The following is a 17710-nucleotide window of genomic DNA, read 5'->3' on the forward strand; positions in this document are numbered from 1 at the left end:
TCTGCTAAGGAGGAGGGTGAACAGCAAATGGGGAATTATGCAGCACACACACACGCTACTATTAGTCTGAGGCTATTGTGCTTAATGGTTCTCCTCCTTCACCCAGCAACATTTTAAGGCAATTTTGCAACCAGAACAACAATAGAGTACATGCCTGACCAACAAAATACCCAATGACAAAATTGCAAAAAAACATGGCAAAAAAATATCTAATGCGTATTTCACCATGTTGGAAAATAAAAGGATGCAAAGGCAGAGCTGAATAGAACCATTGATGGGCTGTTAATACTTCAGTATACCAGAGAAACGAATGGCCCAACATTACACTCCCCCTCGAGCTAGATATAAATATGTTCTTTCTCTGAAGACAATGATGTTCATTTGCTGCTTCGTGTGTGGTCAATAGACACCTGCAGACAACAGCAGGTGGGAACAGGGCTAATGCATTGCCTACAGTCCCACCTGTCCGGGGGGGACGACGACATTGTCGCCATGTGCCTGGAAGTGCGGGCTCCATTTTCCTTGGATTCAGGATTGTCCTGAGGAGAGTTCGCTACCTGTGCAGACTTGCAACTGAGGGATCAGGTTGCTGCTTCCGCCTCTCATCAGGGATTGAGACCAGAGGACAAAGAAAGAAAAGGGCTCAGGGAGGAGGAAAATACTTAGTTTGCCTTTCAGAATTTAAAGCCACAGAATGAATGGCTGGATTGCTTAAGAAATGTCATATAAAAAAAAAGAAAAACCTTTCATGCCAAAAGATTAAAAATGAAGGAGTTACATTTTTATTTTTTATTCGCTTGCAAACTTTGACCAATAGAAACAATCTTTTGAACAAGGTAGCTCAAATGTGTCTTTTTCACATGAGAGAGTTCTGTATTTGACTTTGGTGGATTCATAACTGATAACGTGCACTGTTCTATTTGCACTGCGTGATTACACTAGTTTTACTGCTGCTAATACACATCTGCGTGTCCACTCCTGCTGCTGCTGTTTTGTGATGTGTCTGTACTTGTATGTTTTTTGTATTTTGTCATGACTGTTACATGCAGCACGACTTCACCGAGAAAGATTCCTAGTCTGTGAACCCTCACTGACAATGGCAATAAACACCTTCTGATTCTGATTCTGATTCAAATGGGTGGTGACTTATTATTTGCAGAACATGCGTTACATTATTTTCTTGTTTGCGTCTGCTTGTGTGAGTTCCTGCAATTCCCAGAGTACCTGAAAATCCCAAAGGAACAGGTGCAAACACTGAGTCGGCCGAGGGTTATTCATGTAAATGGAAAAAGAATACCCACTGGAAGAAGTCAGCCCTGCTCCAAAGCTCCAGACAGGATCATGCTGGCATTGCATTCGGGTTTGTTAGCGGCAGCATCAGACCTACTTCTCATTTTACTGTCTGCGCTGGTTCTCAGACCGTTGAAGTGCTGTGATTAACTGGCAATCCAAAATGTAGATCTTACTAGGATGCTTTGAATGGTGAAGTTTTCCATTTTATTTCAATAGTAGAAATATTTCAAAATGTTACGACTGCACTTGATGCACTGCCTGACAGGGGCGAACAGCAAAATAGACTTTAGATTGCCATGTAGACAGACAAACCCGTGTCCCATTAGCACTAACATATGCTCAACAATACACAGAATATAAATTCAGTCCAAATTTCTTCTTCAACTGGCTGACATTCAAGCTTTGAAGCAGGATAATGAGATAACGTAAGCATCTACAGAATAATGAGAGCACTGCGACGCTTTCAAGACTTTCTTGCATTTTTCTGTTTGATTATAGAGTTGTGTTTGAATAGAGATTTTAAAAGGGAACAACTGTCAAGTATTTTTTTTAATAAATGGTGTTTGAGTTTCTTTACATTACCGTCATGCTCTGAAGATGCTGACAGCACTATCAAAATAGAAAAATTCAACTCTGATTCAGCTCAAGACGTGCTGCTGCGATTCAACAACAACAACAACAACAAAATAAAACATAATTGGAAAAGGTTTTTGTTGGTCTTGACATGAATGACAAGCTGCAGTTCAGGTGAACATTCCTTGACCATGATAATAAACCCCAATCTCCCCCCAGTGCTGCTCTATTTTCTGATTGTTTGTGTGATTGTGTGACGATCAGTGTATTAATGTGTGTGTGTATGGGTAAATAATTGCTTGTACTGTAAAGTACTTTCACTCTAGAAACGCCCTATGTGAGTGCAGTCTATTTTTCCCCCATTCAGGTCAAATAAATGCAACCATGAGGCTGAAGACTGTGAATAACTGCACCGAGAGAAGAAATACTTTTTTTTTTAAACGGAACATCTGTGATTAAAAAAAACCCCAACAGCCTTGTGTTTTGTATATGTCTTATTATTGGCAGAGTCATTTTGTGACATTTCTCCCTGGGTGAGACAGATGGGAAAGATAAAAGCACATTACAAGAAGGGTGATTATCGCGCTAAATGACTCGCCATAAGGCTTGCAAGAAATTGATCTTGTGGGATAACCATTAGTCTTTGAAATGTTCTTCTCTACGCAGTCGACCACATAAGCACCCGTAAAAAAAACCTCTCTCCAAATGTCATAAATTGCATCAGTAGATGAGCTGCATGGGGACAGGACTGCTCTTAAGACTGCATCCTGCCGAAGTGATCTGCTGGTAAGTGCACTTAGAAATCTCGTTCATTACTTCGTGAATTATGTATTCGATGGACAAAGGCCATGGGAGAAGTGGTTCTATGATGCCTGTGGGTAGACTCAGAGGCCAATCATGGTAGAACTCATAGTCCTGACTGAATGTCCACCAAGGACTTGCATTAGTGACATGCCATTAAAGGAAAGATTAGGCCATTAACAAAGCGTAGCCACACCACTTCCTACTTATCTATCAGCCCTTCCTAATGCAATTTGGTACTTAATATTTTGGCTGTGGCTTCATTTTTCTGTTGCCGCTGATACAACACCGGAGTCTCTGAGTTATGAATGATAAAGATAGATTTTTAAATTCCCTGTCAGTGAGAGTGACTATTGAGAGCTATGACCCTCTTTCCCAGGCAATACTTCCAAAAACTTCATCAATGCAAAGAAATGTGCTTCTTCATATTCCTATTTCATAAAAATAGTTAGAACTATCATACAATTATTTTTAGCTATTTAAATGGAAAAGCTGGGCATTGTCGAATTAAAACCCTCTACACCAGACCTGGGCATTGAACGGCCCCAGGGCCGCATACAGCCCTTTGGTTGACTCTGACTGTAAAACTGTATTCAGTGACAGTTCAAAATGATGTATCTGTGATACCTGTGTACCTTCACACAACTTTCCAACAGTATATTAAACTCAAAATGTGTTTTAGAGTGAATGCGAGTAAAAATGTTCACTAATATGAGTCACAAATGGTAAAACATTCACATTTATTTTACCATTGTTTGGAAAAAATTAATTGAATAAATAAAAAATGTTGTGTTGGCAACCTCAATTTTTCATTGCTTAATTATAACATTCTTACAAGCTTGTCAAAACAATGTTATTTACTGCTTTTCTATAAAGAAATACAATTAATATTATACAGAATTGAGTTCAGCCTTTTGGCCCGGCCCTCCAGAATATTTTCTGTTTCTCATGTGGCCCGACGGAAAAAATAATTGCCCGCCCCTGCTCTACGCTGATAGAACTTATTTTAATTAGGGTGAATGTGCAAATGATCACAAAACACCTGTTGAACAATTTTATTAATAGAAACACCACTGAAAATGGACATGCTTTGTAAAAAAAAAAAGGCTGTGACCTTCAGTATCACCATTAATTAGTAAACTATAATGATTTATCAAAAACACTGAACTCTATGGAAGAAACATACCATTCAAATCATAATCTTTTAGTTACCTTCAAGCAGTAACTGGATGCCAGTTAATTAGTAAATACTTCTTTCAATTAAAAAACATAAAATAAAAGACATAACAAAAAAAATATTTTTTTGTGGAGAGCTGTGGCTAAGCCCTCTTAAAAATTCCCTCCACGTTATAAACCATTCAGTTATCCGTAGTTATGTAAAAGCGATGACCTTTTAATACAGAACATTTCTTTAATGAGTACAGTCAATGAATATGTCCTTTTTCCAAAGCTTGGTGAAGAGTTTGCATCCACAGCCAAAATAAAATCACCTTTAATTAAGGATTAGAGGGACGCTTAAAGCCGAAGTCAAAGACTTTTCATACCTGTTGAGCCTTATGCTCATTTATATTGTTTAGCTATGAGTTTAGGAGATGTCCTTCCGGCAATTTGAAGAGAACATAATGAGATTTTGCACGTGATGTTAAAGGTAATTCTGGAGTCTTGTGGCTCAGGCATCTTGTGAGCAGCAAGGAACTGTCTTCTACTTTGTTCTTTTAGGATCGTTGACCGTATATTTGTCAAAATACGCCTTTTTCCAATTGAGCAGTCCAGGCACAGACGCAGCCCAAAATGGGAACGACATACATGATGCATTTAATATTTTGGAATGGGCGCATGGAAGGCAAAACGTGCCCTGGAAACACCCCCCGCAGCTCTGATTCGCCCTCATTGTGCGTATTCTCTGGATTTAGAACGCGACTCACATTTCAGATGGGTCTCTGACAGATAACGGCTATCTGATCCTTTGATTGCCAAGTGTTCCTTCAGGGATTGGGGGGTTTTGTGGCGCTGATAAATGCAGGTCGTTCCTCTGAGTGTAGAACATGCTGTTTGGAAACACTGTTTTCAGCCTATGTAATTAAAATCTTACACTTGTTTCCTCTAGCAATCGCAGGGAAGCATAATCGCCCAATTAAGGCTTAAAAGGACTCTGGAGCTGACAACATAATAAATGTTTACAGCCTTATAAAATAAATGTAAGAGTTAAAGAGGTGCAGCAGATGGTGCGATACTCCACATGACGCCTCTAACAGTGAGTAATGTTTCTCACTGATGTGGCCTTTGAATGACTGAAGAGTTTGAACTGATATCCATAAATCAAAGAGCAATAAATGAATCCTCAGGTTGTTACAACACTTTCGTCACACTTATTCAACCAGAACTAATAACAGGCTGATTTGGAATATTCCGAACGCACTCCGAACGACCTCCCTGACATCAAAGTGCTCATTGCTTCACCGGGTCTCTTCTAGAGCGAGGCATCACATCTGATTGGTTGTTGTTGTTGTTGTTGTTTTTGCATACAAGCAATAAACCTGACAGCCTTTCTTGCCTAAAGCAACAGAGTCATGTGCCATAGAGAAGGGATGACTTCTAGGTTCTAAGTGTCTGCTCTCTGGATTATTGATTGGACATCATGTCCAATCAATTTGATCATTAGCCAAATGTTGTCTTTGGCATTTATGTCAATGCCGGCTGGAACAATGACTCAATAAACAAAACAATTAATGGTCAGACAATTAAAATGGAGATGGTCAATGATTTTCAGAATCAATTCACTGTTTGTCATTGATCTATTGAGCAGTAATCTCAAACACGGCATGTGCTCCAACTTCCAAGTCTCTTTTCTCTTGGCATCGAACTGCAAACTGACATTTATTCGCCACAAATGGACACATTGTCAATTATATATGGTTTCAGAAAATAATTAGTTGAATGAAAAAAGAGATTTTGCAATTATTTTATTCATCTTATGTTTCTGTGGATTGTCAGAACATGACTTCTTTTTTTTAAATAAACTATTTATTTAAGTGCAATCAGCTTCTTGTTCATGTTTGTCTGTAACACAAGCACATCCTTTCCTGTAGCCCCCCACCCAACAACTCCTGCCCCCATTTCCCTCCCTCGTAAGAATTTCTTTGAACATCTGCAGCTCATTGCTCCTAGGGGGGGCAGTTTTGTTTAAGTAGTTGTATAGTTGTAGGTATATTGCCTGGGGGATACAAATAAAATCAGCCGGAACACGGTGGAGCTGATGGCAATTTGAGACTTTTCTACACAACAGAGGTGGAAATAAATTCCCATCTCGCCGTTACCAGAGAAGTGGAGACAGACAGCGATGAATCAGCCCACAAGCCATCACCAGAATGCATCCGCTTATTAACCTTTAAGTGCTTCATTAGGTTCGGCATGAGGACTAATATTTTCCCAATGCGAAATTGTTGATGAATGGGAAAATGTGCAATAGATTTATTATAGCCTGAAATGAACGCAGAGCACCCTCTTTGCTATATCAATGATGCATGCCCCCCCCCTTATGCCGTAAAAAACCCAAAATATTAACAGCCAGATACTTTCATTTGTTCAGCAGATGGCTTGCGTCGCATTCAGCCGTAATAATTGCTGATACTTTCACATTAGCTGAGCGGAGTCGTGCGCGTTGTACTTCACTCGTATAACGAGAGGCCTGACCTTCCAACCCTTCACTCTGAAACGGTGCAAGCAGCGCGCCCCATTCCAATAAGTCAAATGCGCTGGTTGGTATTAAGAATGCATGACAGTTTCAAATTGTGTCCGGTTTAAGCTCCGTGCTTTTGGGGGAGTGCGGGGTAGGAGGAGATGGGGTGGGGGGGGGTCCCTAAAGCTGCTGCTGGCTAAAGAGAGCAGAGAGCTGTGGGAGGAATACATGGAATGCAGATAACACAAAGGATTATGTACCTGCTTGCCCATCAGAGCTGTGTGGGTTCGCATGTAATACCCAGGGACTAATGTCTGCTTTGCTGCTTTGATGGAGCATCGTGATAGGCTAGAGACCAACATGCGGTGTCTTCCCGTGGCTGCAGGACATTCAGATTTACTTGATGGGATAACCGCTGACACGAAAGGTTTTGCTAGTGTGAACTTCCATGGAGTCAGGTGGTTTACGTGCATGATGGATTTGTGTGCGCTCTTATAAGATGAAAAGTGTTTGCTCCTGTGAAATAATCTGAAAAAGACAATTTATCTCTTCTCTTTTTTTTCACAGACACATCAAACCCAATCTTCCTCTTTTGCTTTGGTGAAATGAGCCCACAGCTCTGTCTGTGACATTTAGAACATCACCGCTGTTATGGGGTTCACAGGTCATTTCAGGGATAACAATTTCATTAGCAGTGGCTGTTAAAAAAAAGAAAAAAAAAAAAATCCCATCGTGACACAAGGAGAAGACATACATCAAGGTAAATGCTTTTAGCTGTTCACTCAGGTGTTCCACATATTAAACCGCCCACATTGTGCATCCAGAACAAGAGTAGGAGGAGCCACACACATCTGACTGTTGGTGGGAACACCTCACTTCAAACAAAACGTGTCAATACAAGAAAAACCCACCGGCTCCGCCTCTACCCCTGATAGCAAGATAACAGCAACCTCTAAAAATATCCAGTGTGGCCTGAAGAAATCAGGAGTTGGGTTAGTTAGGTCTCCAAGGGAATGTTATACCAAGGCTACCCCCCTTCAAGCAAAGTGAGTCAACACTGTTCACAAAGAAGTCCTCTGGAACAATGAGCTGCTTCTGCTGTGGGTCAGAAAAAAAGACAGGAGCTTGAGGCTAAGGGTCTCCTGAATGACCCGGAAAGAAAGACTGAGACGGAACAAAAACCCGCTGGAAGAACCTTTGTTGTGATTTAGGGTATCTTAACTTTATCAGTAAAAAACTGCAGCTTAGTCTTGAGAGGTGTTATATTCTACATTTTTGGAATGAATGAATGACATTGTCTTTATACTTTTAACACTATGCCTATAGGAAATAAAAAATATTGAAATTGTAATTAATAAATAGATAATTCTTGGTAAATATATTAAATGCATTTTTGGAAAAAAATGCAACGTGCCAAAATCCCAAAATGTCAACAGGCACCTCTCTATTAAATGGCAGATTTGTGTCAATAAAACATTGAACGGTGTTCTCGCTACAAATTGGAGACTCTCATTTGAAAAAGAAAAGCACTCACAGAATGAGGCCTAAATCAAACTGTAACCACAGTTCAATGACATATAAATAAATACATAAATAAATAAATTGTCCAACATCAACAATAAACAGCACATCTTCAGTGTTTTTTTTCTGCAGAAAGTTTCGTGAAAACATATTCAATAGTATCTGAGCTTTACAATGGAAACAAAGCCAACCAGCAGAATGAGCCAAAGTCCAACTCGTTACCACAGAAACAGCAAAAGTGAAAGCAATGGAACTCCCTCCTAAAGAGACAAACACACCACTTCAGTAGTTCACTGATGTATGTTCACATTTTTCAGAGGAAAAATAATTTACTAAACTGTTCTTGAGTATGAAACAGAGAAATGGACAGAGCACTTTCCTGTCTCCCGCTTCCTCCTCACTTTGTCTGTGGTTATGGATGATAAATACATGCATGGATTAAAGCGTCCTTCCTCCATACATTATTAGATGGAGGACATTTGTTGCCAAATTGAAAATATCACTCCCGAATCTAGGGAGTAATGGGATATTTTAGTGTTAATAATATCATACACCACTATCTTCCTCTTTATCATCGCCCTATCATTGCGATCGTGTCCGGATACTTACTGGGAAGCGTGGAATATTTCCCTTCCAGACAGCGCCGGGATATTCAAAGAGAGAGAGATAACTCCCATGATAGTCGGGGAAATAACTCGATGAGTGATGTCACTGACATATTTATGATATCTTTTTTTTTTTTTCACCACTTAGATGGATTAACTTTGTGATGAGAACGGCGAGGCATAAATAACATGTCACCTGCAAAAGATGTGAAGGTCTAGAGAGGACAAAGTTACATCTTGGTGCAGGTAAAAGGACTCTGACGCTGTCCCCTCCGAGTTGAGACTCCCCAGACGTCATGCCAGTGGGACGCTGACGTAGGAATGCAGGACAAGCTTATCGCCGAGCTGTGAGCGTCTCTGGATAACGTCGTGAGCACAGACACGACCGCGTTCTGCATTCTGCTGTATCCATGACTCCCGCAACAAATGCGAGGCAGTATTTGAAGTTTACTTCCATCGTGCTTGATGATGTAAGGAAATACATCCTTGTTGGTGTCTGTTTTTATTTCGGTCTGTTGCTATAATTTCTCGTAAGAGACGGGAAGATTTTCCCAGATTTGAGTGACTGTAGAGGAGCGGGAGCGAACGTCGGCGATGATATCCGAATGCTTCATATAAATGCTACTTTAAATACTATTTTCTACACCATGTCCACCATCCTCTATCTCCCAAATACTGCTATCTCATGCTGATATGTTGTGCGAGGTTAGATAAGCAGGATGAAAAGCAGACAACTTCACTTAGTGCGTTGCTGATAATACTGGATGGATGGAGGCTGGTGACTAAAGTGATCTCTTGATAATTCCACCAGTGTTATCACGAGGTCAAAACTATAACCTATCCATTTCTTTTTTGGTGTGTGTTTTAGATACTTTATTTATCCCACAGAGGGAAGTTCTTTCCCCCACTGACCCATCCTTGGGAAGTAGTGGTCAGCCGTTGCAGTGCAAACTGGGGTTCAGCATTTTGACGAACATAAAGTCAATGTGCATAAATGTAACAAAGCCGTGCAATTACTGGAGACCTAGTGGGGGGGGGTAATACTGTAGTTGCGTATGTGCTGTGATCCTGGGTTAGTTTACAGGTGCCATGATGAGACAAGCCCACAACAAGAAGGTAGGTAATCCAGATATTTCCTTGGAAAACAGCAGAAAATCTGCTTCACCACAAATTCGCAAAAGAAAAGAGAGGAAAAAACAAAAACCCAGGCTTTTATAATTCAGTGTCAAATACTCAGCCGTGTGACCCTGCACATTAAAAAGAAATCATTATCATTATAAGAGGAAATGATGTGTCATTTTCTCTGTATCCTCTTGCAGAGAGGGAAGCATGAATAGTAGCATAATGGATTATGGAGACGGCGTTGGGTAAAGATGAAACAATAGAAAGTTAATTTAACAGCGCCCTCACTCTGGAGTGACTCTTTAGAGTCACTTTTATATGACAAGGGCTGCTTGTGAGTTTCGTATTAAACATTACTGCGTTTTCCTGCCGTCACTCTGCAGTCCAGCAAGAATAGAGTCGAAAATCGCCTTTTTTGTTCAGAAGTTATTGTTACATCACACCAGTGGGATGTGATTGGAGATTTACCTCAGGAATGGGAGGCCACTTCATCTCTGAAGATGTCCCATTGAAAAAATATTAAATCTTGCATTTAATTACCAGACAAGCATCTCTTCACCTTCCCCATATAATCTGGCAATAAAAGACCTGAATATTTATCAGTGCGCCTTATCTTAAAACATCTTAAAAAACCCACACAACACTAGCGGGTTAATTACCATGTAAAGAGCCTCGACTTGACTTCTTTGAATAGAAAGCCGGCTCTACTGCAGCTGATGCTTGGAACAAGACATTCAGAATATACAGAATACATCTGTGCTCATAATCACTTTATCATTGAGGGCAAAGGATTGTTGATGGGATAGCAAAATGTCTTTCCTTCCAAAAAGGAGAGTTGTGTTTGTGTGTGTGTGGGGGGGTATTTTTTAGTTTAGCCCTCCTGGCACAGATAAATAATTATAACATTTATTAATCTATACGCATAGAATTAAAGAGGAGTATATTCTACTCCTCGTGGTTTTCTGCGTCTAACACTGCATGACAAGCCAGACCATCTTAAGTACCGGCTGCACGTTAAAATTATTACTCACACAGTTCATCTGTGCTGCATTTAAATGACTGCATGAAGAGGTCGGTGATAATGATTATCCATTACCTTTTGAAACTGTTTTCATCTGTTCACTTTTAATATTTCATCAGTTGATCTTTGGAACATTCTGCTTTTTAACCTTTAGCGAGCTATCTGTTCACCCAATACCTTTCTTTGTGTATGTGCGTGTGTGTGTGTGTGTGGCTCAGGTTAAGTAAATCTTTTAAAATATTGACCCAATTCCAAAATATATTAATCAATTATCTCTCTTTTTGAACAATATGAAGATGTGATATTCAGATGATAAAGCCTACCCAGACTGATGGGTAGGTTTTTACGCACTTATTTGTGCTCTTACATGTGGATTTCTTTTTATTTATAGAGCTATCTCTCAATATTTGCATGTTTGCACATATTTATCGAGAGAGTGTCGTCTTTGCTGACAGAAATAAAAAAAAGTTAACACCCAGTAAAAGACAAACACCCTCAGAGTACAAGCCACCATATGAAAAAACATCTGACACCTCTGCAAGGGTTTCCCCCCCCCCCCCTAGATCATTTGATGACCCACAGAGATGGGCCTAACATTTAATTTTCTATCTGAGAATAACAGGCTTTTAATTCCAAAGACAGATGTGCACTCCTGGGAGCTCCTGTGTAAGAGTTTCTCCGTGAATGAGGACTCCTGTCTCCTGCAAGTTCAACTGAAGCAGCGTCTAATCAAAGATCGCTTCGGGCAATGCAGACTCTCTACTGCAGTCTAAGGGAGAAGGATAGTGGGCATCAGTGGAACACAAAGAAGCAGCTTTTCAGATGACAAGAATGTGAATACTGAGGTCATATGCAGACACAAGGCCATTCTGTTGAGTCTCAAAGGCAAGACGCAATGGAGATTTGTGTAATTTTTCATGAATAAAAAAAAAAATTGCTAAACAGCGCCCGAGTGAATAGAGCAAGAAGGCTGCTCAGTATTGCAAAAGAGCTTTGGACTTAACAGAGGCTGCTTCAGAAAGGAATAGGAAGACAAACCTCCTTGTCATTTTATAAGTTGGCCCGGAGCTGGACATGAATGTTTCACCTTCTGCACAAAGGCTGGGTCAAACCCAAATGACTTCCCCCTCATCCTTAAATAAAGTCAGAATACAGGTTTCATGCAAAAGCAGCCTCCTGTCTGGGCTTCATGGGATTGCTGGCATAAATCTTTACTTCAAAATTGTCCTTCTGCCGGAGCCCACGGTGCTGATTGCTTTGCTGAAACTATAACACATAATCAAATAAGAAGTTACTTAATGCAATTTGCAAAGAACAAAAAAAAAGAACCCACACTCTGGCTTTGCATACATACGTACCCAATCATTCCATGCCTTAAATGTCCTCTGAGGACAAATGATTACCATCACAGTTAATGAATCCTGAATCTGAACAAAGATCCAGGCCCTGTTAAACCTGGGTGTGGTCACAGGCTTTTCATATGGAGGAGAGATGCCCCACCCCCCCGCCCCAGTCAGGATGCACATGTTAAGTGCGGGGACAGGCTGCAGCTCCGCTGTGCACGCTCAGAGGGGTGTGTGCTACTACATATTAATGACAAAGAAAGGAGCGGGAGCAAGAAGTCGCTATCATACACTCATTTGTTTTAAGAAAGAGCCAGCCTCACAATGCAGTCTGCTGGAGTCCACAGGAATCCAGTAAAAGCTGGGGGGGGGGGGGGGGGGGGGCTGCGTCAATGACAAAAGACGGACGGCCTGACTTTTCTTGGTCCCTCAAACAAGGGACTGCCCGGTTTTCAGAGCACTGTTTGGTCTTTCACCAAAACCAAGGCTAGCTTCATGCATTTCAATGGGGGCATTCCTGCGTAAAGAAACACTCGTGCGTGGCGCAGTCATCTCCCTCCTGTTGTTAAACCTTTGTTCGTGACCGAAACAATAGAATTGTCGTCCCTCGACTGGAATAACAACATTACTTTGGAAAACCGGGGAAGACGCAAAGTGGAGAAAGTAAGAAAATGACAAAGGGTTAGGGTTAGCTGGGATATTCATTTGTTTGGTGAAACATTATATCAATTAGTCTAAATTTAAATTGTTCTCACATACAGTAAGTATAATCGTGAAAGTGTAAAACGCTAATGGTGTTCAATGATTCCATTCTTTCGCTACCTAACCTGAAATTACCATCAAACGCGGGACAGCTCACGAGGCAAAGCCAGCTGCGATTGTAAAAACGGAATATATCCCACACTTGGCTTAAGAAAAAAAAAAGAAAATGGGTCAAGTCAATCACAAAAGTGTAAGTGCAAGGTTCACTTGCTGCTGTTCGACTGTAAAACGCACAACAAAGGAAGTCATCGCCTGCCCGAGATGACTTTTGCCACACAAGGCCTTTCGTTTTCTTAAAGCCGAAGCCACTCGTACGTCTCCCACCTCGCCGAGTCCGGCTGAGGGCATATTGCCTCTCTGACATGTAGGAAACTCGGCATGTTCGTGTTCATGTTCACCGCCACCTCATCTACATTGTATTTTGGTTTGGTGCTGAGATTTTGGCACAAATAAAGACAGCCCTGCGGCTATAAGCAAGCAACAAGCTACTACAAGTTGGAATAAAATGAATAAGGAGGGAACAAGTGATGGGAACAAACAACTTTCCCTTCAGCAACTGCACAACACAATTATTATTCCTGCACAAACAGGAATAATAATAAAGAAGCACAGCCTTAAAAGCAAACACTGTTCCACCTGTTCAATGTCCTGCTGGGCGGGAAACACGTGTGTGCGTGTGTGTGTGTGTGTGTGTGTGTGTGTGTGTGTGTGTGTGCGTGTGTGTGTGCGTGTGTGTGTGTGTGCACCACTCCAACCCACAGGCTGCAGGCCAGACAAAAACCCACATAAAGCAGCCATGCATGTTGAAATTCAAACGTGTTTCATCAGAGTTAGAGTGTTATTTGCTGTACCAGAGACCATTGACGTGAACCGAGCCGGTCCAAAGGTAGCATACGGTCCACATTAGCACTGCTTCCCCAGGTCAAGCTAATGCGTTTCCCCCCCTTCTCGTTGGTGGGTAATTAAAAGCTTAGGTTACCATGAGAACAATTAATTTAGCTTGCATCCAGGCTGTAAAGCACCGCTGCCGGGGATGCTGGGAGGAATCCTTCACCTCCTGTTGGGGGGGGGGGGGGTGACCCTGGGCTCCCACCCTAATGCTGCTTTCATTTACAGTAGCGCCTCAGCTGTCTGAATGGGCCTCTCTGAGCCCAAGAAGGTGCCCCCCCCCCTCCCTTTTGTCCCAGTGAGCAGCACCTCAGCCTCCTGCTCACATTTCCGGGTCTTTCTTATTCTTACCCAGACCTGAGGTGCACACAATTGGAACAATCAAGCACACAAAACCCACAGTTCCCCTTGCTGAACATCTGTGTCTGTTTTTCTCACTCGCTTTATGATTCCTGAGTGAGTAATGGCGTCTGTCTCACTTTCTAACCAACGGTAGCCTCTTCTTCACCACAAAAAACATGATAGCATTTGGTATTTGGGTCATACTGAGAAAAATAAGCAAGATTCGGGAATTAATGGAAAGTATAACAAGAATAAACTTGTACAATAATAAAAAATAAAAAAACATCGGAGACTGACGCAACCATTATGTGACGTCTCCTCCGCCAGGAAAGAGGCAATTTCCTCAAAGTCTGCTTGGTTCTTTCTGCAGAGCGGGCCGTCTTTCTGACAGTCTTCTCAAAGCCGTGACACTAAACAATTTGTTGTTGGTCATGAAAACATTCATCATTATTTTATTTGTCGAGCATATACTGGAGTACAGCTTGGCAAACATTCTGCTGCTGACTGATTTTACCCTCAAATAGGCTAAAATAAAACTGTTTCAGTCGACTAATCCATATTTCTTCTCAGCTTTTAGAGTAGCAGTGATTGACATGGACATAAGATGTGAAATCTGCAAACATATTATCACCAAAAGTTTTTATAAATAACCAAAAGTTCCAATATAATGAGAATGAAGTTGTAATTTTCTTAGTACCGGTACATGCAATAATAAAATGATTTTATTATTGATTGATAATACATTTGCAGACTTCACATTTTATGTCCATGTTAATCACTGCTACTCGAATAACTGAGAAGAAATATGGATTAGTCAACTGAATTTAAGTCTATACAATTTCCTTTCTCATTAACTCAGTTATTAAGATAGATAGATAGATAGATAGATAGATAGATAGATAGATAGATAGATAGATAGATAGATAGATAGATAGACAGACAGACAGACATTTTATTGATCCCAAGGGAAATTTGAGAAAATGGTGATTGATGATTTATGTTGCTTCCAAATGAGCTCTGCAAAAATAGCCATAAAACACCTGAACTATTTTAAGAGAAGGAGCATTAAAGTGTTTCCCCAAACTGAGGTCAATCCATGATTGAGTTGTCTTACTTCTCCTGTCTGCATCTGCATGTTTCATGAGGGGACACAATGCGCACAAAGACAAGTCTTTTCAAAGACGCAACAACCACAAGCCGTCTTCAGACATAAAAAATAAATCATGCCTACAAACAAGACGAGACTTGCACAAAATTTTTTATAATAACAGGCAGCCGCATAAAATCTGACACGACGTCTGCATTAGCATCACGACGGCAGCGAGACGAGTCTGGACATAACCTAGTTCAAGATGAAAAAAGGGAGAGTGAATCTATCTCAGGTGAAATTGGGTGACCCTGGCGAGAGATTAGTCCATTAACAAAATGGAGAGCCCCACTCGCGTGGACAAGTAGTACCAGCTGTGACAGCGAGGACCGTCTGGGGAGGGGTGAGGGTGGCAGAGGGGGAGGGGAAGGGTGGAGACGAGGGAGGGAACAAAAAAACAGACACGTCTTTCTAGACTATTTGTTGTCAGAGTAATCCGGGCCTGTTTTTCTTGTTTTCTTATCTGTTTTCCGGCCATGGCTTTAACGCAGAAACCCCCCCAGAGCGGTAGCTTTTTAATCAAGTTTACATATTATAAGCACACGGCTGTTCTTTCATTACAAGTATTGATGCAGCTTTTATTGCAAATCCCAACATCAATAAATCCTTTCAATCACATTCGGGCCTGAGATTGAAAAATAAAACTGAGGAAAAATCAAAATATTTCTTGTTTCGTAACAAGCGAGGAAGAAGAAGGTTCTGACTCTGCTGCAGCCCATGGAGGAAACGGCTCTGACCATCTGCTGTGTGGGCAAACACACACACACACACACACACAGACACACACACACACACATGTTCCGAACCTCATGCCACACAGCAGGTCTAAAAACAAAAGCTGTGTGGATGACCATAAAGGCTGACCTCATCACCCACTCACGGCAGTCTGCTCGGGTCTCACACGCACACGGCACCGCGGCAGCACAGCAATGCAAAGAACCCTTAAAAAAAATGTCACTGAAATAAACCGCCTGAGCAGGACCGACGTGCTGCAGAGGGTTAATTTACAAAGAGGCGCCACTCCGGTGTGACAAGGCGGGCGGGAGATCAGCCTCTCCGCCACCCACCCCTCCGAGGGAGTGCTCTGAGCACCTGTGCACCTTCCTGGCTGAATCATGCGAACGGACACCTGGTGCTGTGACCTTTTGGCAGACGGAGGGAGACAACAGGAAGCCCGAACACAAAATCCTCTTCCGCACAGCGAAGACCGAGAGCGAAACCAAAACAAAAAGGTGTTCTAAAACCAGCATCTCAGTTCCAGGTTTGAGACAGGAACCAAGAGCAGGAGATGTCTATTTTTACACATAAAAACCATAACTTAATGCCAAGTTGCATCAGAACCAACAAGAACCAAATACTGCCCACATCAAAAAAAAAAAAGAGTCCTATCCTGTGTAATTACTAGAGGGAGACGCTCAGCAAAGCTTCCCCTACCCAACAGACAGCCTGTAATTACAATAAATCAGACAGGATGTGAACGGGCATCATCCTGCCCTGACAAGACACGCACACGCACACGCACACGCACACACACCTACACACACACACACACACACACACACACACACACAGAGAGAGAAAATGAGGCATCACGATGACATCATGGCACGGAAAAGACTGGGTGATGAAGACGACCTCAGCGCCTTCCTCTCCCATCATGGGTGGCACAAAGGCTGATATTTCATGTCTCACGCAAAAGCAGTCCGTGTGGAGAAAAGTCACTTTGACAGACGGAACAGCGGTAACGGCCGGTTAACCGAGAGGATAGAAGTTAGAAGAAAGAAAACTACTTGTTCTCTTGTTCTTATTCACCATGACTTTTTAGAGCTCCTTTCTTTACATTTACGCAGCCGAATTGTCACGCAGGGAAAGTGACTACTGTATCAAACGGCTAAAAAATAACCATAAAGGGTCATAATAAAGGCTGTAAGACTTGTAATTAAAAAAAACGATCTTCAAATCACAAATTGTTGTAAACTATACGGGAGACTAAAGACTGTTGATCTCACGAACTTAAGCGTCCCTGCTCCAGTGAAAGCAATAAGCCGGTATGATTATATTTTTTGGGGGGTGGGGGGGCACCTCTGCAGGGACCCCCCCCCCCTCCCTTTACCTGCACCCCGCGTTAGCCCCGTCCCGGAGACGATGCCTCCCTTACCGTGCAGCAGGAGCGCAGCGGACAGCAGCGCGCACACGCAGCTGGCGGACAACAAGTGCATCCTGGCGGCTCTGTCGGACTCTCTCTCGGCTCGGCTCGTTTCTCAGGCTTCTTAGAACCACTTTGGTTGAGTTGTTTTTCGGAGGCGGATTAAATCAGGACGATCCTCAGACGTTGCGGTAAAAAGCGGCTCAGAATGGGCTCCTTGTGTGCTCGCCGACGCGCGCGTACAGCAGTTCTGGAGGAACAGGTAATTGCAAGGGGCGCACAGACGAGGGCGGGGGGGGGGGGTGGGGTGCATTCTGCAGCTCCGCCCCTCATATGGCCCCCACCTCTCTTCCACCTCCCCGTCTCTCTTTCCATTCCTGAAGCGCACCTCCTCCTCCTACACATAAGTGCCCCCCCCCCCCCCCCCCCACAGTTTGCGCTCCCTCATGCCCCGTCCCCATCCATCT

At 42.2% G+C, this 17710-nt stretch overlaps 1 protein-coding gene across 1 annotated transcript in view; it reads right to left on the reverse strand.

The window, feature by feature from the left end:
• The window catches only part of LOC137901712 (CD166 antigen homolog), a 34734-nt gene extending 17418 nt beyond the window's left edge, over positions 1–17316 (reverse strand). The window contains exon 1 of the mRNA XM_068745757.1: positions 17211–17316. Within this exon, the coding sequence (XP_068601858.1) occupies positions 17211–17316 (106 nt within the window). The remainder of the gene's footprint in view (positions 1–17210) is intronic.
• Positions 17317–17710: the final 394 nt, after the last annotated feature.

This window comes from Brachionichthys hirsutus, chromosome 11 (genome assembly GCF_040956055.1).
Source record: "Brachionichthys hirsutus isolate HB-005 chromosome 11, CSIRO-AGI_Bhir_v1, whole genome shotgun sequence".
Lineage (NCBI taxonomy): Eukaryota > Metazoa > Chordata > Actinopteri > Lophiiformes > Brachionichthyidae > Brachionichthys > Brachionichthys hirsutus.